This window comes from Anthonomus grandis, chromosome 6 (assembly GCF_022605725.1).
Source record: "Anthonomus grandis grandis chromosome 6, icAntGran1.3, whole genome shotgun sequence".
In the NCBI taxonomy this organism is placed as follows: domain Eukaryota; kingdom Metazoa; phylum Arthropoda; class Insecta; order Coleoptera; family Curculionidae; genus Anthonomus; species Anthonomus grandis.
Window position 1 is genome coordinate 28157033 of NC_065551.1, and position 27800 is coordinate 28184832.

General features: G+C 27.8%; 1 protein-coding gene across 1 annotated transcript in view; it reads left to right on the forward strand.

Moving 5' to 3' along the window:
• The window catches only part of LOC126737615 (protein O-mannosyl-transferase TMTC2-like), a 251233-nt gene that overhangs the window by 27240 nt on the left and 196193 nt on the right, over positions 1-27800 (forward strand). The window contains exon 3 of the mRNA XM_050442592.1: positions 4363-4781. Coding sequence (XP_050298549.1) covers positions 4363-4781 — 419 coding nt within the window. The remainder of the gene's footprint in view (positions 1-4362; positions 4782-27800) is intronic.

Here is a 27800-nt window from a genome sequence, read left to right on the forward strand (position 1 = left end):
TGATCCTTATTATCGGGATATTAGAAATTATCCGAGATAGGTTAAATTTAGAAAAATTTGGACATGTTTCTTTAGTAATATTTTCTCCTTTAAGGTATAATTGTAAATTCAAGTTCAACATTTATTTAAACTCTTGTTAAACATGCATACAATTTCCTAATGCTAAATGTGCAGAAATAAATAAAACAGTAAAACCCACTGAAATCATAGATTTGTACGTGGGTTTAATGCGTATTAATAATTAGTAGTATTTATAATGGACATACGTTTTATGGTACAATTTCGATTAAGTTCTCTCTTACTCTTTTTATCCAGTGCATCTATATCTCATTTTTGTAACTGTTGTGGTTCCAAGAAACCCACTTTAAAAGTTTTTAATGAAATAAATGATACTTTATGATGAATTTTCCCTTTTCTCCTTCAAATTGTCATCGAAATGTCTTTATTTTTAGTAAATGAGTCTAAATTAAAAAAATGTATATATTTTTTGCAAACTATTCTTCCTGTCTATTAAACTTTTAAATTATGCAATATATAAAATATTCCGTAAAGACTTTGGTACAAAGCGGTATACGTAGGGTTCTAAAAACTCTACAGATCTTTGTCCAATTTTTTTAAATGCCCTATCAGTTTTGATTGTGTTGTTCTTCTAATGTTTTTTATTGTGATTGTGTGCAATGTTTTATAGTTCGGTTTTATTTTTGTAAGGCCTTGTTATCATCCTAAAGCAAAATATTTCATAAATATCCACCAAATGATTCTCCTCATATAGTAAATCACTGGAGTATTGTCTTTCCTTATTAAAAATTTATTAAAAAAAAAATGGTTTACATTATTTTCAGCTTCTGTTCATTCGCCTCACCCCCAATTTAAAATTCCATATTGAATATAGAAATATACTAATGAGTAATATAGTACTTTAATCTGGTAAGAGTCTAATATTTATTTAACTTATTTAAATTTAAATATTACAACTCTTAATTTTTTTGACGACATTCTCGTTAAATATGTCCCACTTTAATGAATTATCAATATACACTCCTAGATATTAAATGCTTTGTGCTTCTTCTACAGTCACTTGACGTTGATTTGTATGCAAGACTGAAAATCCGGCTTTGTTTTTAGAACAACTAAATATTTCGTTCTTAAAATTTATAGTTAGACACATTTCATCAAACCAATCCTTAATATTAGCCATGTCCACGCTCCGCTTGTGTCTTAACATCTCTTTAAGAATTTCCGTCATAGAGTATATCCATATCATCAGCAAATGAAGAGATTTGTACTTGTACTTCAAGCTTCTTATTAACACTTTTATCATTCCCTCATAATGAAGGAACAACTTTTTGTCAACTACTGTCCGAAATACCAATGATTAGAATTGAATTGAGAAACACTGTATAGCTTTAACGATTCTCTGTTAGGATAAGGTTTCTATTACGATTTGATATAACGCTATTTTTAATAATTGAAGCAAAAGTAATATTATGCATAGATAGAAATTTTCCAAAGGCCCTAGATTTATTAAAGGGCGTAATACGCAAATATTTCATCCGGCCGTATTTCAATTTATTTGCTTACACAGCAACTTTATTATTGTAGTTAAAGTACATGAAGCTTTTTCTGTTAATTCTGATGGATATTGCCCATCGTAAATAAAAGAGCTTTGTAAAGATCTTTGCTTAATTAAAATAATATACAAATCGTTTATTATATTTGTTTTAAAAGTCATTGTTTTCTACTTCACAACAGTGACACATCGACCATAGTCATATACTACATAATTATGCCTTTATCTATGTAATCACTATTATATATAAATATTATCAAAATTAAGTCATTCTGGTAAAATATGATTACTAATTTTTTTTATAAAAAGTATGTCAAAAAAAGTAATTTGTTCTTACAGATTTTATTATTCTAAATAAATTTTTTTCAATAGTCTCCTTTTGCCGCAATCTCCTGATCTTTATCCATATATAGTTGCTTTTTAATGTCTAGAATATAGGAAATATATCTTCATTTGCTGCTTTTATAGGACTGTTATCTCCTATGAATATTTGCCTTTCACAAATTACTCCAACCTAAATATAAAAGTTCATTTTTATAGAAGATGCGAGTGGAAGAGGAAATTAAGCACCTGATTAATTTTTAAAATCAGATACTTAATTTTTTCGACTAATATCACTTGCATCTTCGGATTCTGTGGTCGATAATGCTGTTTTATCGGTTTAGGATGTAATAATTTAATCTTATGATGGACTAATGTTGGGTTTCTTTTATGTTGTCAAATGATTCTTCAGCCAATAATTCTTGTAAATGCTCTTTTTCTGCTATATTTAAAGTTTTATTAACGGCGGTTTTCGGTATGTAATCTCCATAATATGATCACTATTTATCCGCTCTGATCAAAATTATCTTTCCTTAAATCATATAGTTATTCTTTAGAGTTAGATGTACTTCTTCTTTACTACTCCTTAAGTCCATTCCAAAAACAAGATTTGGAATAGACATTTTCAGTTATAATTAGATAAATTACCGGAGAAAAACACTATTTCCAAGCAATCCAAATACTAGTTAGAAAATATAACGATGATATAGAAAATAGGTAGAAATATCAAATTCTTATTAATATATCTTTATCATCATTCTGAAAATTAGAAGAAGATAGGAAGAAAATTATATTTTTTAGGTATAATTAAAAACATAACGGAAGAAAGACACTATTGCCAAGCGATCCAAATACTAGTTAGAAAATGAAACGATGCTATAGAAAATAGGTGAAGAAATCGAATTCTCATTTATATATCTTTATATCAATATGAACATTTTAAGAAGGTTTCAAATTAAATGATGTTTTTTATGTATAATTAAATATGCTATGGAAGAAAAACACTATTTCCAGGCGACCCAAACACTATTTAGAAAATAAAATGATAATATAGGAAATGGAAAAATCAAATTCTCATTTATATATATTTATCTTAATCCGAAAATTAGAAGAAGATGGCAATTAAATTATGTTTTTCTTGGATTGGGATGGATGGACAAGTTGGATAAGTGTTCAACTTAGACTATAAAAGCCTATATCCTAATTAGAATTTCTAATTTAAACTTGTGGCAAGAGACCCATTGGCCAGTAGAGCAGAACCCCAATTTAAAGTTCGAACCAGTAACGACACGATAATCCCTTTTAGATTACTTTAATATGCGGTCGGTATTCTGTGGTACCAAAAAGCCACTAAATTCCAATTATGACCTTTAACATATTATGTATACCGTACCAGAGCATCGTATATTTTAGTACGCCATCTCACGTTAAGTATCAGAATAATCGTTATTTCGTCTACGTTTGCATAGACTGTGTACTAATGTCTCAATTTATTCATAGTTACTATTTTAATCAATTCTTAGTTTAGATTGATAGTTAATTAAATAGTTTTATACTGGCAAACAAATTACGTTAGTGTAGATTGGGTCTATTCCAATTTAATAAAAATGATACTTACCATCGTCCATAGGGTTAATTGAAGATCAAACTTTCAAATTCAAAAAAAACTATCAGTGTTTTTGCTGGACTTTCTTATCTGGACTAAAGTAATTTGTGGTGCTACTTTTAACTTTGGATCAGTTTCTTTTATATTTTGATCATTAATAGGAAATAAGATTACTTCATTGGATTTTATAACCAAATATTCTTCTTTTTGATACGCAGTTATACTAAAAGATGAGGATTTGTTTGTGTTTTAATCTATACATTGTTATTATTTGATAACTTGACTATTATAAAGCACATGCAAGTAAACTGAAATTTGCACTTTGCACTTTTCCACAGAAACACCAATCTCATTAACCACAACTTAGGAAGTACAAAAAATAAAAGGGTATATAAGGATCTGACAAATACTCTTCTTTAATATATTTTTTCTAGTTCTAGTTAAAATTTGTCTTCAAAATATTATCCAAAAACATTTTTTGTTTTTAAATTCTATAACGCTCTCAAAGAGACCAAAAAGCAAAATTTATCTCGAATAAAATTTTACATAATTTTGCTTACCTTTTACTAAATATTCTATGACATCCATTAATTTAGTTACAAAAGACACCTTTGAAGAACAAATTCACTTATTGCTCTACATTAATCTTTACTTCGTTATTCCTTTTTAATAGTTATAAATAAATTCCTCTCAGTTGATATTTCTTATTTAAAGATTACTAAAGTTTTTGAAGCTCATTTACTTTCAGTAACAATAATTTGCATCAAAGTTTGCCTTTATGAGTTATTAGACTAGAACTTCACATACTTCAACCTATAAAGCTTTACGTTACAGCTTGACTAATACAGAACAAATTCTCTTCTAGGTAGAGCCGACCTTTTAGCTTGCAACCTCTTTTTCCTTTCTCTTCTGGCGTACGCGTCACACGTAACATACAGAGACTCAGACTGTTGCACAAAATCATGTCAACCAACATCGTCAACATCACGGTGCCACAAGAAGTACGAGACGATCGCCACAACGTTACAAAAAACCGTAACCAGCTGTAACTGGCCTAAACGTAAAGGCTACGAAAAAGTTACGTCCCGAACGTGTGAACTTGAGTACTCTAGAACGAATACAAAATCAAAATGGTGCTGTTTAGTGTCACGTTTGAAAATGTGGTACTTTATGGGAGTGTCTTTGGTTTTAGCGGTGTGCGCCATGTTGAGTAAGGAGACGGGAGTCACAGTGCTTGGAGTTAGTTTTGTTTATGACTACGTCTATTCAGAAAATAAAAGAAAGGTAGGTTATATTATATATCACCGATTTGTCAAGTATTAATAATAATATTCCTTTTCTGAGTACATAATTCAATATATTCTTTATATAAAATGGTTAAATTTATCAGAATAACAAATAAAAGTTAAAGAACGAAAAAACAAAACAGCAAACGGTTATGGTATACTTTGGGAAGCTACGTTGTTGAAATATAACTACAAATATCTCGAAGTAGAAAAGCCGTAATATTTCCTGTGTACGTAGCAAACGAAATTGACTTTGTATATGTTGGTGTAGCGGGGAGCTGCAGGGAAATGCAATGCATTTATTTCTTCATATTTATTTTTTAAAATTAGAATATTCTTAAAACCCATTTTCTCTGAACATGCTTTTGTCAAACTAATTTTTATTTTTTTTTATATTTATACATGGTGGTTCGGCCAGCGCGGCTATAACTCGGGAACTGTCAATCTAATATCATTGTAATTTTTTTTTAAATTTGACATGCTGGAAATTATTTTCAGTTTAAAATTTGGTCACTAGTGAGCGTAATTAAAAGGTCAATAAATGAAGTGCTGGATAACCATTATGTTGATAAGACATATTTATATTTATGTCAATTGAAACATTTTCTGACAGTATTGGCAAGGTCCTTTGTAAAAGGTTAAAATGTGATTTACCATTTAAAAGTTCATCATTTTTTCTCATGGGAGAGTTTTCCCGGAACCAGTGATGCATGTTATGCAAATAAGCATTGACACAACTAGAAAAACCAGCTATATCGATTAATAAAGTTTAAAAGAGAAGCTGAAGATTGTGAATAAACATTTCTCAAGCCAATAACAATAGTTGAGTCTCTTGTACTAAGAAAATCAACTTTAACTGCCTGGAAAATATTAAAGTGGTTTCAAGTCTCTGGGTACAATTTCTTCCAGGCAGTTGAAGAATGCTTACCCATCATTGGTTGTAACCGTCTAAAAAATACTTTTTTTGACAAAAATGTCTTATAAACTGTATTTTTATTCCTGTAGAAAAGTTGCTGAAATACCCTGGGTACAATATTTTTGCCTTAGCATTCCTGGAATAATGAATATATTCCTTTCTTAGCAAAAAAATTAATTTGACAAAATTGAGTGAAACTTTGGCGCCCAACACGTGAGTATCTCGAATGGACCATATTCTTCAAATATCCCAAGCAGTATGACATGAGAGTGAATGAGATGCAATTTTCAGTATCAAAACTATAGACGATAAACCCCCTTTTTCCCACCTTCATTTAATATCCTTACTTCCGTGGAGTCATTTTTTACATACTTAAGCCTGCTATACATTTGAACATATTTTTGAACTTTACTTTTTATACCAAATCCTGGAATAATGAATATGTGATAAGTATATTCCTTTCCTGGAAGGAATTTCAATTTGACAAGAGTGAATGGAATTTTGGCGCCCAACATATATATCTTCAATGGACCGAATATCCCAAGCAAGATGAAAAAACAATATTTAATTTTTAATATTGAAACTATATAGTATTGGATATTTGAAGTACCAGCTCTACGTATTTAGGGAACGAGAAAACTAATAACGAATGTGGAAAACTTTTTAGTTGATTTATTTACGTCACTCCAATAATCCATCGTTGGCTTATCACTATACTTTCTTCCCTAATTACCTAATTCTATGATGTATCTATAGACAAATTATGCACACTAAATACCGCTAAAATATTGGAAGAAAAGAAGCCCTAGATATTTAGCAATAACTATATATTGTTTATACTAATTTATAAAATATCTATTACTCCTTTAAGTATTTTAAAATACTTACTCTTATATTATGGCAAAAATCTGAAGAAAGTCAAAAAGCATTGGTTTCTTTTTGACTTTCTTAATAATCGCCTTGGATGTTCTAGCACATCTACAATAAATAAAAATGTTGAATCAATGACAAAATGAATCTTACTCAAACATCCCATATTCACCAGATCTAATCCCTTGCACTGGAAGAATTACTTAAAAGAGAATAATATTAATACGTGTTTTTTAAATATATCAAAACTGAGTTTTTTGATTTAACAAACCTTGTATATTACTTAGAAAATGTTAACTAATATCACCTAAAAGAAACTACAACTTGTTAAGCAAAAATCTTGGTAAGAACTTAAAAGCACTCAACAGCCAAAAGTGTTTTTAAATTTAATTATATCGACACTCGTTAAGTGAGGGTTCTTAATGACTTACATTAACTTAAGAGATTTAAGAATGAAAGCAAAACTAATTTAAGAGTCATATATCAATAAAAATACATTCTAAAAATACAACAATAAAAACGAACTAAAATAATTAATTTGAATTAGAACAATGCAAAAAATGTGTAAAAATCTTTTATTTCAGTATTAGCTCTAAGAGTAAAAAAAAATTGCCGACGACTGTTTTTAGGTTCTTTTTTACTAAATTTAATTTATCTTTTGATTCTAATATCAAAGTATACTATGTCATTTAAATTTTTGCAAAAAAAAAACAAAGTAGCAATTTTTAATTTAACAGAACAATTTTCCTAAGAACATTCGAGTATCAATAAATAAAATATTTAAAAGTACCTACATTTTAATTTGAAACAAGCCCAAATTGAACAAATTTGGATAATTCTTTTAAAAATTACTATTTAAACAGTTACACTTTCAAAATAATACAAAATTTAAGTTTCTTTTAATTATTAATTATCTTTAAAAAAAAGTACCTTAAGCTGACATTTGCCAAAGAAAATTGGAATTGAATTATCGACGTTTTAATTACGCCCACTTGTGGCAACATTTCCAACTAAAAACTAATTTTGAGCACTTCCTTTTGACCACTTTTATAATGCCAATAAAAATTCTAACGATGTCAAATTAACAAAAATAAAAATTTTATGCAAAAATCAGAACGATTTAAAAATAGACAGAAGTAAAGCCATCGGAATTACATAAAAAATTAAAAAGGAAAAGGATTATATAAAAAACTAAGTCACCTGTAAAATAATAATATTTTATTTAAATAAAAACAGTTTAGGAAAGGAACTTATGATTTTCTGTTAAGACTCTATTGATACTGTAGGATCCTTTAATTCCAAATACAAAATTATAAAACGCGTTTAATTTTATAAAAACATTTTTTACTGCTTAATAGCTAGATAATGTTTTTTTAAATTCTTTGAACAAAATATTTTTTGCATATTGAGCATAAAAGTACGATTTAAAAATTGTTGTGTTCAAAAAAAATAAAAATAAAAATGTTCACCCCCAACAGTAAAACCATAAAAAGATCTTATAAATAAGAAGATATGCAAGGACAAGATTTGCTAAAAAAAATCGATATGCAAAAGTTTTTCTAATTAGTTAATTCTTAAAAAAAAATTATATAATCAAAAAAGTTGAGTAAGTTGTCAAAAATAAGTAATTTTCTTAAAATGTTAGAACATTTGAAACCTTTGTAATTTTGCAATTAATTACTATTTTCATGCATAATCAAAGAGTGGTCTACGCGTTTGTCAAAAAAAAATACAGAACTTGTAAGGTCAAGAAATTTTAATTATACATTTTTTATTTGTAAAATAAATAGTCTTGTATACTAGGGCAATGAGGACGGACATTACTACTAAAAGTACTAGATATATTAAGTAAAAGGTTTTTTTTTGCAATGACTTCAATATAAACTTTACCAGTTTTGATAACAAGATTATTTTCATTTATATGCAAAGGAAATTAACAACGCTATGTGTTATGTTACATGTGGTATTTTGACAGGCTTCGATTCAACCCTCAAACATTGTTCCGATGAGAAAAGGTGACGTCAACAATATCGATTTAATGATAGTGTTGTGTTTGACCTGTTTATTCTCTTTCTATAATTTTTATCATAAGGGAATGTAAGTAATTATTTAAGTTTTAACTTAAGTAGTTTCATTACAAATTTACAAAGTACGTAATTTTAAAAAACATCTAGAAAAAATAACACTAGTCAATTAGTTTCTTATTATTTTCCAAATAATTTTCTTATAATAGGAAGAAGAAGAAAAAGATAATGACGAGCTGAAAGAAGAAATTGTAACAAATTATTGACCTACAAAGAGTGTCGCATTTATCTCAAATGAAGTTTTTTACCTTAATTAAAAAAAAATAATTTTATTTGCCGTAATACTAAATTAAACTTTTTTTAATTATAAGCTTCTTTAATAAAAAAGGCATTTTTGATACCTGCTGTGCTGCTTTAATAACTTCGCCTTAAAAAATTGATGTTTTCGAGCAAGGCAATTTTTTAAAAAATATAACGAGAGAAACAAGTTTTATTAAAACATGAAAATACGCGTTTAAATTACTTTTAAAAATAATTAATTTTAAATTAAAACAACTGATATAGGCAAAGAATTTAATTAAAATTATTAAAACTAAGTTTATAAAATTTTAAAGTTCTGCTTATAATTGATTATGAAGTCTTTTTTGTTGTATTAAAGCCTTGTTAAGGTATTTTTTATCAGTGTCCATATGGGTCTAGAAAATTTGAAAATAATATGATAGGAACAGGACACCTTTCATCCTACATTATGAAATAGTTGGTATAGAGATTGAACAGTATAGAACCTAAAACTATGCCTGTGGCACTACCATTTTAACAAATTTATTTTAATTTAAAATTAATATAGCATAACAAAAAAAATTGTTTTTAATTTAGATCCATGTAAAAAGAATGTATAAAAAAAAACATAAAAAAAATTAAAATAGTATTAAAAAAAAAATCCCGTTCGCTATGCTCAACCCTTGAAGCGAACAATTGCAATTTATAACCCGAAATTTTGAACGCGCCATTTTAATTTGAATTTTTACCGGGACACGGTTTTTTTTTCACTAAGCCTTTTTGTTTTAACCCAATTTTCGGCGTGGCATGGCAAAATACAGAGTCAAAAATGGGCGACTATAAAGGTCGAAACGTTTGTGAACCAAAATGTAAATTTCTTGAATATACGTTGCATTGTGTGCTGTAGTTTTCGGATTTCATGGGCCAAACCTAGCCTTGTTTTAACACTTTTTTTAACTTAAAGTGTTGAAAAAAAAAAGGATACATTTGGAAACTGTTTGGCACAGTTAAAATAAATGAGGGTTTACTTAATTAAAAAAAAGTGAGTTTTCTAATTAAAAGCTAGTTGTAATTTTCTATAATCACAAATGTTTATTTATCTACGCACAAAAAATTAATTATTTTCAAACATAAAATAGTAATAATGCCAACTGAGTTTATTCCTGTATAGTTACATAATATTTCGACGTAAAGAGTCGGTGTGCTGTAATAATAATTGATACTACGTATGTTTATAATACATTAGGACTCCCTAAAGTTAGTTTTAAATTAATACAATAAAATGATTAAATTAGAGCTTCCGCTATGCAAGTCATGGGTGAACATTGTTTTTAGTTTGGAGTTTATTAGTATAACCGGTATAAAGGCATTAAGTTATATATAGGCTTTAAGCATTTAATTAGAGATAATGGTTATGGTTACGATAATATAAATATACAGGGGTGTAGACGAGAAAAAAGTTATGAAAAAATAATTAATATTAGCCATACCAGTTTAAAGTACTTTCTATATGTTTATGAACTTTCACTTTATTTATTCGAACAATATAGTTGACAATAAACTTAGGTCGTTGATATGTCAAATGGCAACCTCTATTGTATGACAGAATTGTAAGCAGCATAAAATTGTTTATTAAACTGTACCACTGAAAATAAAATCGGTTGACGTGCAAGCAATTATTAAACATAAATGTGTGGGAATAATGGATATTTTATCGACCTTAAACTTTTTTATGTCAAATAGCTATGGTGTAAAATTGTAATTAATAGACTTGGGTGATTCTTTACAACACTTTCTTTACAACTTTTAATGCCCTAATTGCTTGTAACTCTATAAACTGAAGAATTTTTGACATCGTTGGGCGCCAAATTGTATGAGTTTTGAAATGATGTTTTAAAAGTAAACGATAAAATTTTTATTATTAACCCACATATTTGCTTACTATTTACTTGTCGATTAACAGTGGTTCAGTTGCGATAAAGAAATTATTTATTAAAAAAAGCTATTTCTTCTCTATAAATGTATTTTTATTTTGCATGTTTTTACATACATTTAATTAAATTCAGATGATTCTATTTTTAATAAAAAAAAACCAAGTTTTTTGATGCAGACTCAGTTAGACTAGTGCAATTTCCACATAAAAAATATAAAATGTTGCAAACATTATAGTAGAAAATAAAGTGAGTATAAATAAGCAATCGAGTGTTTGACATAGGGTCCAAGGTGTTAAAAGCTATTTAAATTAGTTGAAAAAACAGCAAAAATATATGTTACAATTGTATTTGTTTTTTCTTTCGTATATTTATAGGAAAATCAGTTACTTATACAAAAGTTGCATACACATTAGGCGCAGTTTATCATTAAGCATTCATCTCTACAACATCAAAAAAGTATTTGAGATTGGCCGAATTTTTTCCAATAATAGAAACATCTTTTTGTAACTGCTCATCTACAATTTATTAACGATCTAAATGAGAATGAAGATGACTCATTACAGATCTCATAAAAAGTTTATTAGTAATATTGTACCTGTAAACAAGAAAAGAAAACATGGATCACAAAAGCAGCAGAGAGATGCAAACAAGATTACAGAAGTCTAAAACAAAAATAGTGAATGATGGAGGAAACCATAAGGAAGTTAGAAGAAAAGAAAAGAAATTACTGAGTCAAACTTACCTATAGAGCAAAGAAACTAGAACCTAAGAGAATCAAATCACTGCAAACAATTATGCAGACAAGACCAAAGTAATTAAATAAACAGGATATGCGAGAAAATAGAATAATACGCAAATAGCAGCGAACTATATTCTAGAGAGCGAGCATAAACTGGATTCTGTATATGCATAGTTATCTTCCTACTGTAGATCTGAAAGAGACTTTAGTAATTTTCATTTAGGATCCTTTTTAATAAAGGAATGCGTTCACAAATTATTAAGGGGACCCTGGACCTTGTTAACTCACTAACTATGTCATATATAAAAATTATAGATGATCCAGGTAGTAAATTATTAATAAAATATTATTGAGATGTACCAAAAGAGTAAAAAAATTAAGTCACACTTATTCGCTACCTCAAATCTAAATCATAACGGATTGTAATTTAAATGATTGATGTTTTTTTAAGAATATGCTAATGTTCCTTAAAATGTATGATAATTACGTAACGGCATTTAATTAATTACAAGCTTATAAACAAGTTTTAAGCAGTTTTCCTACTATAGTGCCCTGGAAGTAGACTTTATAAATAATATTAATTAATCTCAAACAAGTCATCAATTTTATAATATCATAGTACTTAAAGTTTAAATAAAACCTCAAAGATTCTTCACTGAATCCACATTAATTTAAGAGTAAATCATTTAAAATGCTTTATTCATTAGACAGACCCTTGTGGAAGATAATGCTTTTGGCTATAAAGTCAGTGTATTCAAATTGAATATAATATTTTCAAAATTTCTTTAAAGAAAAATGAACTAGGTTAATATTGAGAATGAAAGCTGTCCCTTTCTATGGACCCTCTTGCAATTTTAACGGCTTTTTAAGTTTTTAAAGCATTTTTTTTTCGTCATCTGAGGTAAGTAACACGATAAAGCTTTCCTCGAGGTCCTAAATGTGTTTCCCGACTTAAAAAAGATTTAATGTTTGCCGGGATTTTGCGGGCGCTGGCCGGATTGTAACCCCGAGGTATCCCTCGGGACTCTTCCTAATGTGTCACGCTTCCTCGAGATGTTATTTTTGCACCTTTTTTCCTTTTTGAGCTATATCACGCCTTTGAACAAAAAGTATCATTAGGATGGAAACTGAACTTAGCAAATAATCTGAATTTTTCTTGGACAAGAATAAAGAGCATTTTTATGGGTGCAGACATAGTTTGATTTAATTCATAATATTCGAGACTTAAAGTCGAAGAAACCTGAAATAAAAATATTGTTGCAATAACACCGGTACCGATTTTATAAATGTCTATGCAAACATTATAGCTTAATAAATAGGGAGGTACTTTGACGTATGATTGAACTGAACCGTTATCCTTATAAAAAGGTATTATCTTTTGTTTTTTTTTTTGAGCATTTTGCTATTAATGGCCATTTGATAAAATTTGCTAAGGAATATACTAATATAATACCAGTACCAGTTATTTTACCATCACTGATTTTAGGTAGTTATCTAGGAGCATCAACTAAGTTATTAACATGTAATCAATTAATGTTGCAGAGCGATTTCTAATTCTAGTCTCATAAGAGACAGTCTGTTTAAGGCCCATTGCTTGTAATCTATTTTTAAAATTTCTTATTCCTGAATCATCTTTTAACTAATAAATAATAATCGAACCTAATATAACTACGTTTGGCTCTAAAAAATTATTTTGGTTATCTTTCCCTCTATAAATACAATGTAAAATGTCGAGCTACTATGTTAAAAGACCTTTAAACAGGACCCAACAATATATTTTAATTTTTTACTTTAAAATTCACCCCTACTAAGCAGTAGTTATTTTCAACTTAGCGATTCCACATAATTGTATTTTTTTCTAAAGTAAGTTAAGAATCCAAGTACTATTGCAAATTTCTTATTTGTACGATATCCATTACTATACAGGGTGTTCGAAAACTAGACGGCAATATTTCAATGGGTGATTCCTTCTAAAAATATATAAGAAAAAGTTTCTATAAACCTGGGTCCGAAAATGTACAGTTTTTAAGATACAGGGTGTAATTTTTTTTTCAAATATTAATTTTTTATTAATATTAAACAAAATATTCACTTGATTCTTTTGAAATTTAGCAATATCATTTGTTGTATTAAGAGGCTAATTTAGCCCTTACTAGATTAAAATTGTAAGGTCCAGTGACGTCAATAATAATAATGGCAAAAAATTTACGCCACTGCCTTTTTTTCAACTTTAATATTTGTTGTTTGATTAAGCATTTAAAAGTACAACTTTTTTGCCTCTTGTATTTTTTTCGTATCTCACTTCGTTTTAGACAAAATAAATACCGTTTTGAAGGTGGACCATTTCAATGGCCACCTTGCTCTCCTGACCTAAATCCAATAGATTTTTATTAATGGGGACACCTCAAAGGTCTGGTTTATGCTAGTTTCATACAAACAATAGAAGAGTTAAGAAATACAATTGTAAATACTTGCAAAAAAGTGAGAAATAGACCTCGTTTAATGATTCATCGAGTGAGAAATGGATGGTGGACATTTTCAACATTTGTTGTAGTTGTTGTTGCGATAAAAAGCTTCTAGAAATATTTTCGATTTTTTGTTTTCCAAGGCACCTGTGATTTGTTTACCAATAATTAATAAACCAATTTTGTCCAGTGGCATGCAATAAAACGTTATTTATTTTTTGTGTCGAAAATGAAATGAGATACGAAAAAAATACAGAAGGCCAAAAAGTTGTATTTTTAAATGCGTAATCAAACAACAAATACTAATATTGAAAATTGAAAAAAAGGCCGTGGCGTACATTTTTTTGCCAATAATATTTGCTAAGATGTCCCCCGGGACGCCATTGGACATTATAATTTTAATCTGACTAGGGCTAAATTAGCCTTTTAAAACAACAAGTAATACTGCCAAATTTTAAAAGAATCGAGTAAATATTTTGTTTAATATTAATAAAAAATAAATATTAAAAAAAAATATCACTCTGTATCTTGAAAACTGTGCATTTCCGGACCCATGTTTATATTATAGAAACATTTTTTTATTTTTTGTTACAAGGAATCACCCATTGGAATATACCCATCTATTTTTTGAACTCCTTATATATGTTGCTCTTCCAGACACAGCTGTTCATGGCTTTGCAGTGATTCCAGTTCCAAAAAATACCCCCCAGTTCTCTTTTTCTCTTACATAGCATATATAGTTTTTGTCAAATAAGAAATGCGTACTAGTATTGAAAATATTATTATTAGGTATTTTTAATATACCGTAGATGAATCTGCAATTTTTATATGCTAAATTAGCAGTTTTAGAGTCAGTCAACGCTTTTAGTACTCAACTGTCTCTATTAGATAATTTTTTTTAGACAGTAAACCCATTTTAGTCTTCAACTGCCTGGAATAAATAAAGAAATATTTCATTTCCAGGAAGTTGAACTCTTCAAATATAAGTTGTTGGAAGTTGAATACATCAAATTAAGTGAGTAGAGGGTAACGACAAGTCTCTAATGCTGGTGTGACCCTTTTGACTTTTCGGCTATATAATATAATTTTAGCCTCTCGGCTATATATTATATAGCCGAGAGGCGCCATCTTAAACACTAAAGAAAATGATCAAAATAAAATGGCGGTGGTCAAATATGCACAATGTTTATAGGCAACTCACTAATCAAAATTGCTTCTTTATCATTTAAAAGTTGACAAATACTAGTTAGTTTATTGTACATAGTTCGAATAGTACTTAGCAGTAACCGTGTGTGCATAACTCAATGATATTAATAAACTGTGTAGGTTAAAGTGTTTAATTGAATTTTATCAACAAAACTGATTAACAAATTTTTAAAGAACTTAACAACAGATCCGCGGCAGTAGTCTACGTTAGTATTTAATACTGAGAGAGAGCAAGTTTGCCAAAAATGTAAACTCGACATTTCTTTTAATGATGATTAAAATTATAACTCTAAAGAACTTATTACGTACAATAGATTTGCACGAACTCAATGAACCCAACATTGCTTTATATACCGAGTATTGGTTGAAATTGATTAATGCCTTAATTCCTCTCATGGCCGATGTATGATCATGGTTAATAAACTACTTTTAAAACAGAACTCATTTTAATGAATAAATATGAATCTTATTTAAGAAAATAATTTGAATTCTGCATTGTAACCTCTAACGCTAACTGTAACTCTTTTATACTGTAACTCTTTTATAGGGTCTATTGGAGCTTCTAACACATTAACCTGGCTAGAAATCTAATATATTGATAGGTAAATTATATTAATAGAACTGCCTCTCTCTACCTTACATTTGTGTAATTTGTGTAATGCCTTTAATTTAAAAATGCATGTAGTTATGTTACGAAATTTTCTTCTAGTACCATAGACCACATTAGTACTAGTATGTCGAGTAATACAATAGAGCTTTTATTGAAAAATGTTGCTCTTTCTGATCACGAGGCAATCTATCGTACTTTGGCTAAGTCTAACAATGGTCGTATTTTCTGTAGGGAATATTTCAAAAGTTCTCACAAATGGGGTATGTCATCCTCCTAGAATCGCCTGCTAACGCACTGAATCCAATCTTAGATTTTCATGTAAAGTTCACGAAACTCTTTGGTGTTTCTTTTTTTATCATAAAAATAGACTGCCTGCAAAAATGACTTGTTACACACTTATAACGTAAAAGGCAAATAATATTACTGCTGTGACAGTTAACTACTTTAGCCCATAGCGCCCACATTTATAACATTTTAAAATACTAATATATTTAAAAGGGCTAAGCCGTAATGAATGGATATATTTACGCTTTATGTAAATTTCGAAAAGGTTTTTGATAGCGATTTGCATTATATTTGATTGTCCAAATTTCTTAACAAATTCTTTGTATAGCTTTGGTTTATGTCTCATGAGCAAGAAAAATTCGGTTTACTCAATAAAAGGGTGTCACAAAAGAATGAGTTGTAAAACGTGAAGGTAATCAGAATTCTCTAGTGACACCAGCTCTGCTTCTGCTTTATATAAATGACTTGGTTAAAGAGAACCAAAGAAGCAACTTAAATCTTTTGCATATATCGTGTAGGCAATAGATCAATGGACTAAAAGAATAATTTTACACTAAGGAGAAATCAGATGAATTCAAAAAACGTAACTTTTTTTTATAAGTGAATTTAAATTACTAGGAATGCACTTGAATCCAAATCCAGCATTGACTTAGAAGGCTTGTACTATGAGCTACTCTAAAATCTAACTCTATTATGTCTATTACGTTCTATAACTGTCGAATTTTGGATCTCATTCTACAAGTAGATGCATTTTTTTTTATAAAAGGCAAAAATTCGTGCAAATTTATTTAAGTATTTTATAGTGGAGATATAATTATTCATAACACAAATTTAACTGTGCTGCATTTCATTATTAGTCAAGAAATATTAAGAAAATAATTTCTTTGAACCTCAATAGGTAGCATCGATTGTTGATATTTCGCAAATAAAGTGGAATACGTCGTCTAACGAATTTATTGTTTTTTATATATTTAAAATTGTTCCTTAAAATTATTTTATTATGAACATTAGAATTGTATCTTTTACTGTAATTAAGATACTAAAAGTAGCATGCAATTATAACCTCACTGATTCTTAAAAAATATTAAAGAGATACACAGTCTCTGTCCCTAGAAATTTTACCTATTGTCCTAGTTTATTCGGTTATTGGTGGTTAATTTTTTTAAAAGATTTCCCTACAACGATATATTTTATAAATATTGAATTACTTTCTCAAACTTAACAAAAACATACAATTTTCAGAATATAACAGAAAAATTTCTTACTTTTCAGTTTAATTTAAACCAACCCAATAGAATGTCGCGTATTTCCAGATCCCTCTATATGGTCTATTCTTTTTCCAGAAAAACCTGCCCCCGTCGACGTCCATTAGCAAATTGCTTTCAGACGACAATATAATATCTGCGTAATATATTCGGGTCGTCTATTTTAATGTTAGCGAATTTATATCGAAAAGTTAGCGGGGGGAGCTTTTAACGGATTAAACAACACGATACACCTGACGATATCGTGTTTCCGTTGTGTGCCGATTCATCATCGTGTCAAAATTTTTTGGTCCACGCTAGTTTTCGAATATGTTTAGCTCTTTTTTTTCTGGGGGAGCTTTTAGTTTAATGGAATAATTATGGGGGGGATGGATCCTGCCGTGACCTGGCGCTATCTCTCTTGTTTAATCACCTGGTAAATAATTACTTTTGTAATTAAAATTTACAACGAAGACATTTATAAATGATTTTGCTTTCTCTAGAAATAAACAAAAGGGTATTTATTTAATAAAGTTCTTTAAGATTTATATTGAACATAGGGTCCTAAAATCTCTTTTATCTATGTATACGTTCGCAATATTTCAAGTTAAAAACGAGAAAAAAATATAAAAAAAATATATAAAGTAAATATATTTCATATGTGCATGTCACAAAAATACAAAATTATTAATAAATTTTCCTAAAGATATAGAACCATTTTTTGTTTTTTTATAGCATATATCTCATTAATTGTGGCTTACAATTTGTTCTCGAATAGCATAATATAAAACCACCAAAACGGGAATTATGAGTTATACTTCGTAGCTAAATTAAGGTAATTCAAGCACTTTATTTTTTTCTTTAAACTTTGAGATAGAGTGTTAACTTTCATTTTAATGGCATCATTACAGTTTTAGAACAATCCTTAAAACTTTAGTAGCGCCGAATTGTAGTTTTAGGAGCCACTTCCAGTTTCCACTATATGTGGAAATTAAAACTGTATTATATACCGCTTCTTCTTTTTGATCTGGATGGAAATGATTTTCTAATTTAATTTAAATAGAGTTTGAACAACTTTATCGTTCTGACAATTATATGTTGTTCAGGAAGTTTCATATTTATACAGGTAAGCGATGTGCAGGATTTGCTGCATTCAAATTAATATTCTCTCTCATTTTATTTCGGTATCTGATTGATTATTAATTTTTCTTAGTCTTTGATAAAATTATAGTGTTTTCCTAATTCCATAGAGCAGCCCTCAGTTTTTGCGAGTTTATATCCTTGATACTTATGATTTCTCAAAAAAGAACCTTAAGTTAATATTAAGTCAGAATTGGTGAAATTGGCGTAAAAGATATTACTATACTTCTTAGACTTATAACCAAGTATACACGAAACTACTTATTTATTAATAGAGTTTTAAGCCGATCAGTAATTAAAATATAAGAAATCTGATTTTGCCTGTAATGGGAACATTGTTTTGTTTATATTTCGTTAATGTCAAAATATAGACAGGCGTAGGTGAATTTTTTATATAATTTTTTGTAATATATATATTTTTGGAACTAAAAATTTAAAATGTTTAGATTTATGGCTAATAGTAAATTTAATTAGCTATTGCTATATTTAATTGTTAAAGTGAATCTTGAATAATAACGAAATCACGCAAAATATACTTGCAACTTAAAAAATAAGTCGAGGATAATGTCTTAGGGAAACAATTGGAAAATAGTATTTTTTGCAAGATGAAAATTAATAGAAATTTTCTGCGTTTATGAAAATTTAAACTGTCTGCTGCATTAATTAACGGTCAGCAAAAAACATATATTTTAAATAATATCAATTACCTAAATTTTTAAATCTTTTATAATCATTACCTCAACAATTTTCAAAATAATACAGAACTGTTTTTTTATTATGCTCCTTAAATTTATATCTAAGCCTAACTGAATATTTCTAAAAAGTATTTTTTCACTGCTTTGTTATTACACAGTTATCAATTACATATTTATACAGATATATATACTTGTAGTAAAGATATATCTGTATTATAGCACAAAAAGAAATGAGCAATTAGCAATCTTAATGATTTGTCTTAAAAAAATGTAAAAGCTAGAAAAGAATGCTTACTTATCAAATAAACGTCATACATGTGTAAAAGTTCAAAAGGACTAACAATAACTTATAAACAACGAAAATTTTAAAATATGACGTTTTCCTACCTTTAATACTTTTACAATTAACCATTTTTCAACTAATTATAGGCCTCTTAAGTTTGGTTTTCCAAAATAATTATTTAAATTTTAATGGACATTTTTAAAAACAAGATTTAGGATTAGGTAATTGTTTAACACTGATTTACCCTGAAATCAATGTGAGTGAACGTCAAAAGAACATGCATAAATCAGTGACCTTTTAATTTACCCTTTTTAAATGATACGCCGATGACATTATTACTAGCGTACCTGGTGATTAAATTACCATAAACATATTTTAATGTACATGTATAATGTAATTATAATAGATCCTCTTAATACATTTACTCGACTTCATTCAAAACTTCAATTTAGTATTGAAATTCAGTCTAACTAGTAATTGAAATGTATTCACTAGAATCAACAAAATATGATAAAAATAGATTAGTACCAAATACTTCAAAATTTTTCAAACACATAATTATTAATATAAAAGAATTGGCAAGTAGAGCACTACAATTCTTCTCATATTGCCTTTCAAAGAAAAAATTCAATTTATTTTACAAAAGCTTTCTTTTAAATAATAACCTTTTAGATGATTAAAATAATAAAATATTGTTTAAAACTAATCAAACAGCTTAAAACCAAATAAAAACCGTTGAAAAAAAAAATATTTAAAATACTCTAGGTCCCTAATATCTCTGAAAATATTACAAGAGAAGTTAATATTGATATTAGTGAAAACACTCTTAAACGGTATTCAAAATTAAAAACAAAGACGTTTAAAAAGTAATTTAATCTACTAAATTACATGTTGTAAATGCGATGATGTTTACAATAGTCAAACATTAAGATATTCTGACAGTTATTCTAAAATCGCTATTTCTGAGCACTGAGAAGTTATTATCCTACACTTTTCAAATTCGAATTCCAAAGATTCTATAAAAGATAAAATTATAAATAGTGGCTCTTAAATTAAATTATTGAAATTAAAAAACACCTAAGTAACATAAATAAAAGCAGGAGTTTAATAAGCTAAGTTATGCTAACTTCAACTTAATTAAAAACATAAATATAAAAAAAAACAAAAAACACCTGGTACATAGCGAAAGACCCTTCACTATGTGAGTTCCAGGTATTTTTATCCTAAAAATCAGATTCAATCTTTTGCTTTTTTTTCTATATAAAAAATAAATAAGAATATAATATAATAAAAAATTGTAAATTTATTACCCTGATCTTTAAGGTACATTATATTTTTAGGTTATTAAAAGTATATATTTAATATAAAATGAAACTAATATAATACAAACTAAATAAATCATTTGCTTAACCAGGTCTCTAATTAATCTATTTAAAATTATTGACAAAGAAAAGACCAAAAAAGCTTTTGCCAAAATGAACCTGGCATTACTAAACCCAATGTCGTGTTTGGTTTTATGCAAATTCACCAGCGTGTCAAAATTCATGCTTCGCGCTAATTTTCCAAATATAAAGGGAGTTTGAGACACTATAAGGTATGTTGGAATAATTATACGGCCCGTTATGTCGTGACCGCCATTGATAAGAAAAGCTATTTAATCTTTTGACACTATGGTTTCGATCAGTTATTTATTAACATATATTTCTAAAACAAAAATCCACGTTTATGTTCTCAGTTTTAAAATTTCTAACCACTAGAAGAGCGTTGAAGCGCGTTTAAATCAACAAAAGTAGCAGGAAAACTTTCCGTATGAATGTTTAATCTAATTTATCGTTAAGAGGCACGTTAACGCTTACCCTTTAGTTTCATTTGCATATACTACTCATTTACCTAACTACTTACTCCAGGTATCAAGTTGAGATATGTTAATTACTAATTGAAATATTTTAGTGCTTTTTGTTGTCTTAAAGTTGACGTGTATAATAAAAGTTAATAGAAAAAAAAATATTTAAATTATTTGACAAAATTTAGAAATTATAAAGTTAAAGATCTTTGCATAAGAGCTATGTCAATGTTTAAGACACTGCATATCTTTGAGGATCACAAGCTGTAATATCTCAGACTCTGAAAAGTGAATATCGAATAAAAAAACTTTCCCGATTAGAAAAAACAAGACGGTAGAAATTAAACTCAAAATTATATAAATTAAGTTTTATTTTACTCGATTAAATAAATAATAAAAAAAAATCTACTAAGGTAATAAAAGCAAGTAGGTTAAATACTTACTTTACTACAAATAATGCTTTCCATATGTGTCATTAGAAAATAGATAATTAAACCCTCTGCAAATATTTAAAGTGTTGCTTTTTTTAAATTAATATTCTCGTTTATATTAGCAATTTTATCAGAAAAAAGAAAAGCATAACTTAAATGGATATGATATGCGTTTATTTATTCTTTTATAAATATGTTTGTAGTTAAGCGCCAGAAGATACTATGAATAGCGTTTCCAAGATAAAAATAAAATCTATCGAGAACGTGATTGCCAAAGATACGGAAAATTGAGTTGTTCCTTTTGAGGAGGATTTACTAAGAAAAACGGCAAAAAGAAACGAAAGAAGAGGAGGATTTAAGATAATTTAAATATAGTAACATAAGCTTCGCCTTTTTTAATAAATATGATAATGCAGTGCTAAAATAAAATCTTCTTATAGCAAAATTAGGCAGATCAGTAATGTTAAGGATAAAGAGAGCAGAAAACAAACATGGACTTATTTTATTGTGAAAAATTAAACATAAGCTTTAGCTTAAGCTTAAATACGATGAATGTCTTAAGAGCTAAAAATTGTCTTAGGCCAACAATGTTCTCGATATTTTAAGTGTACTCGTAGTAAAATTACATAAGGTAGAAAAAACTTATAGGGAAATTAAAGTGCAAAACTATCCATATTTCTAAAGAGAACAAAAATTTTTATTACTGAATAAAAGGGACTCGTGTCTTTTGATTTCTATACTTAGGTAAAGAGAAAGGGAAAAAAGTTTCAGTTTTTACCGATATGTGAATAAAATTGTAGGTAGAGTTTTTTTATTCCATTTCTTTAGGAAAAAAACGCTCTTCCATTCCAGTATTATTCTTTCAAAATAAGACTTGCTTACGTAAATGAATTTTCTTATAGATTAATACATACGATCCAGTAAGATCGCTTGTTGAATTACTTATTTTTTACTTTTTATACGTTTGAATAGAGCGGAAAATAATTTTCCTTCCAACTAATTCTATTTTATTAGACCCTGTAATACGAGTATAGAAGTTTAAGTAGTAATTTCCCCACTTCCATCTCTTAGAATTAAATTCAATATTATGTAAATTCGTACAAATCAGAACAACACTACATAATCCTAATAGCGGAACTTTTAATTCTTCTACAAAATTTGCTTTATAAACTAAATTAATATCTTTGCAAAACTACAGCGGACAACAAAGTCCCATATAATTGCTTTTAATTGATTATATGTTACTGCAATTAAATTCTCGGAGAGGCATTAAAAGTGCTTTTAACCGACCCGCCGCAGTACAGATATTTAATGGACACTGCTTCATTTTAATGGCCTCAATGTTCGAGCTTTCGGGAATCGGAACGCTCATAGTTAATAGAGTAGGAGCAAAATCCACACATGTTAGTTAGCGACTAATAGCAACACTTTAAAAAAGCAACACTTCTGTTAAGTGCACTTAAAGGGAAAAAACGAGGCCTAAGTCAAAACGACGAGAAACAAACTAGGCTTTGGAATCTTGTTATATTCGAAAAATAGATCAAAATAAGTTTATATTTATCATCACTTTTTTATGTTTAGAAAATAGGTTTATTCTGTAAAAAGTGTGTTACTTTGACTAAAAGTAAGATTAAAACCTTTCGACAAGTTACAACTTGAATATTGAAACTCAGTATTTTTATATGCCAATTTAGTCATCACCCTTAGAATTTCTAGTGGATAGATATTTAGCATAGACTGTCTTTGTTTTATTTTACTCTATTTTGTTGAATAAATCTATTATTTTTAGAAGATCTATATTTCTATATTAACTTTTTCCCTTATAACCAATATCAAGCGAATAATGTTGTTTTGGATTATGCTATAAAAAACTTGTTTTTCACTGGGACTATTTAAACAATTACTTTTTTTTATTTTTTTATATAAATCTGAAGAGAAAAATAGTTTTCTAATTTTGCAATGAATAAAATATTATTAATTAGCACTTTTAATAGTGCTTAATTATTTATGTATTTTGCTGTTTATAAAGCAGAACTTTTTACTAAGTTATGAACATTTATAAAATTGCATATCTCTTAAATATATCTATATTTATTTATATTCTATGTATTAATTATAAATGCAGACTTATAATTTATTTTTTCCTGCAGATAATATTATTCATGTCTAAATGTTGATTATATCTAATTAGATATGTTTTATTATATATTGTATATTAATTTTTTTTTTCCTTTTTGTATTTGATGAGGGAACTTACGCAAAATTATTTAAATTATGAAATATTATTCTTAAACAAACAAAAACATATGATTAAATACAATTTACAAAAATTATATAACGTTTTCGTTTAATAATTTTATAAGTACGCAATGCGCAAAAAAACTAATTTAAATATAAAACAACTATAAGAATTTCAATTTAAAATTGTTTCTGTTATTGAACTTGAAATGTAATTTAAAGCCTATTTACTTCAATCTATGAATATGTCGCACTCTAAGTTATTATTTTTTAATTAATTCGTTTAATGCAGCAGAAAGCACGCATTCCGACATATTCTTGATTAATCACTATTAAACCAAATACGATAGCAGGTGTAGGTGTGAATTTAATCTCCTAAAAGCCGCGGCTCTTTACGTTTTCTAACTTTCCAATCCAAATTAGTTTGGATCAAAATAAATGATCTGCATCTATGATATTTCCCTAATATTTTAGCAGGATTATTTCCTTTGATATATAGCTCTATATGTAATGAGCCTCCAAAATAAGAGAAGATTAATATAGACTAATTACGTTAATGAAATATATGAGGATTATTATGATATACAGGAAGTAATGTTTAAAATAAAGAAAATTTATATTCGATAAAGTGACATGCATGTACACAGGTAAATAAATTTCTATAAATTATTAGGAATGTATAAATATACAAATGTATTAAGACGTTCTCAACTTAAAAAGGTTTTTTCATATGAATTTCTTCGAACTAAATATTTTTCACAACATTTCACAATGGAAAAATCGCTACAAAAGAAACAAAAATTAAATTTTTTATGTAACACTTTTTTAAGGTTTGCATAAAATAAATTTTACACAATTCCACTGTGTGCGAAAAATAAAATTTTAAAAAAGGTAACAAGTATGCTGTATCCCTGCACATCAAAATCTCCAACGTGAGTTTTATGGCTTTGGTTTTATCTCGACGGAGTTGATAAGCCAACGTGTATTGGAAAAGAAATAAATATTCGTGGTAAAGTGTGCGGTCATTTATAAGTCGAATATAGGATATACATATATACACCTAGAATTACCGTTGAGTAATAGTTCTTGATAAATAACAAAAAAAATATCCTAATTAGATTTGGTGAAAAGATAATGTATAAAGAAACGGCATAACTTAAATGGGTATTGCGTACATTTATTTAAAACACACGTTTTTACTAGAAATAATACCATGTTAACCTAATTAATACTTGAAATATTACATTATTGTTTTGGTTACTCTAAAGATACAGTTAGTTTTTTTTAATTACTGGCCTATGAATTATTATGACTAAAATAAATTTTTGATAGGAAAGGAGTTATTTAAATAAATTATTTGTAAAAAACTTCAGTTATTAAAAGGCGTAACTATGAGATCATAATATTAAATATCTTCAATTTTTTTAGAGATTAAGCAACAAAACACTAACATTAAAAATATTCTATGCAACAATATTATCCTTATGTTTAGGAGATTATTAGGTAGCCAAATAGCAAACTATTAAAATTATTTTTTATTTTCCGGAAGATTCTTAAAAAATGAAAATAAATTAAGTACTTTCCTATAAAAGTATAAAGATATTATAATTTGAAGATTTAATATTTTAACTTATATTGATATTGTTTAGAGAAACCAACCTAAAATAAATACAAATAAATATCCCTATTCCCTTGCATAGACATCAATTTTCAGGAAAAGCGCGACAAAGCTTATCAAGCTTTTATCCTGTTGCACGGTAGAATAAAGGTAAGGCAAAGCTTATCGTTCGAGAGACAATTTATTTCGAATATATACACTCTGAAAGGATGCTTGCTATGCTTTGTCTTAGATAAGTGTATTCCGTTTAAGCAGCTTTTGTTTTCGGAAATATAAATCAAACCTAAATTATGTGAGTTGAACTATAATTTCATTTGTTTGGTGTAGTCCTTGTTTATGTAATCATAAAATTAAAAACATAAACATAGATAATTAAAAAATTAAAAAATAATTACATCTTAATGAGTAAAAGTAGTGTATTTAAATTTTACATGGTCCTAAAGTGGGAAGCAAACTAAATTTCTTAGAATTTCCGACTTTCGACCCAAAATGCATTTCGAAATGTAAAAGGGGGGCTTCAACCGGCTAATTTTCAATTTTCTCTTTGCAACTTCGACTAAGTTTATAATAAAACTTTGAGTTTTCAATTTATGGTTTACGAAAAAATGAGCGGAACTCGATGCGGAAAAGTAAACGAAGTTTCGAAAAGTTTCAAAACCTCCGGAGGATTGATTGACTTAAGTATAAAAGTTGAAGTGGCTGTGAGTGTCTTTTCCTTATGAACGACAGAATTTATTTTAGGTTCGGTTTATTTGCTTTTCTTCAGTTTATATTTGAACGATTTTAAATATTTCATTTAATAAAAACAATAATAATGTAATATTTTTTGTGCTATGAATCATAAACCAATTGCAAATAATTTTTGATAATATTTAAGTATGTCGAACGGTATCATTACAGATTTAAGTTCATATTTCTTTTAAATACGTAAATAAGTCTATTTTCTTCTTTTTTTAAATTTTTGAGCGTGTGAGAAAGTAACTTCTAAATTAAGTTTTGCTATAAGTGACGTAATACCCAATAAAATAAGTAACTATATTTTTGAAATTAACAAAGTTTTAATAAGTGAAAAATCTTGAGTAATTAATGACTCTCAAGTAGTTTGAGAATTAAATAAATGTTTTAATCTGAATTTCTTAAGTATATCTTAAATTCATATTTTTGTTACTCTCCAAGGTTTTATTAATAAGCTGGAATCAAACCAATAAGACAGTCAATGTTTCAATAAGTTTTCCTTTAAAGTAGCATAACTTAAGTGGATATGTTTATATATAACCAATTTTATTCTTATTTTCGTTAATTAATATAAATAAAATAATTAATTTTACTTATATATATTTTTAGACTTTGTAAATTTTAAATGTATATCACAAATTGAAATATTTAATAAATTGTTGACAAATAAATTCTGGCATCGAATTCAAGCACATGATTTTCTTGCACAATTATGACAACAAAAACAGTGTTTCCTTACTACTCAAATCATACTATATTTGCTTTTATAATGTTGTGTAACCTTACAACTCTATTATACTTAATGTATGCAAATGATTTTACGGAAATTATAAACTGAAATTGTTAACATAGAATACTAAATCAGTCTACGACGTTTCGGCAGACATTAAAGACCAGCTTCTGTTCTTTTGAACGTCGTCGACCGAAAAACGCCTTCCGTATAATATAACCCTTTATAACCAACCCTTGGCACTGATTATACCAAAGTGTCTAAACACAAAACCCCGAACCGCTTTGTTTTGTTGCACGTGTCACCCCTTCTAATCGTCAAAGAAAAACGAAAGTTAGAGATTTTGCCGGCATATAAAGCGAACAAAGCTGCGCACGATCATTACGAAATGAATACATTATTTAAACACCGTCTTGTCGAGAAACACGTTAACGCTTCCCTTGTCTTTCATTTGCATACACTAACTACCACTACAGGTATCAAGTTGGAATATGCTAAATACTTATTTGAGTAGTTAGATTTTTTTGTCCGTTTTGATTTAGAGTGAGTTCTATAAATTAAGCGATGGTCAATTTTACTATTTATATATTATCTATTCCTATTTTTCTCTCTTTATAAATCATAGACCTGTACCCAAAAATTAATATCTACAAATGAATCTTACAAAACAATCTATTATAACTACTTATAAAATTCATTTAAAAACTTTTACATAACTGTAAAGGACACGAT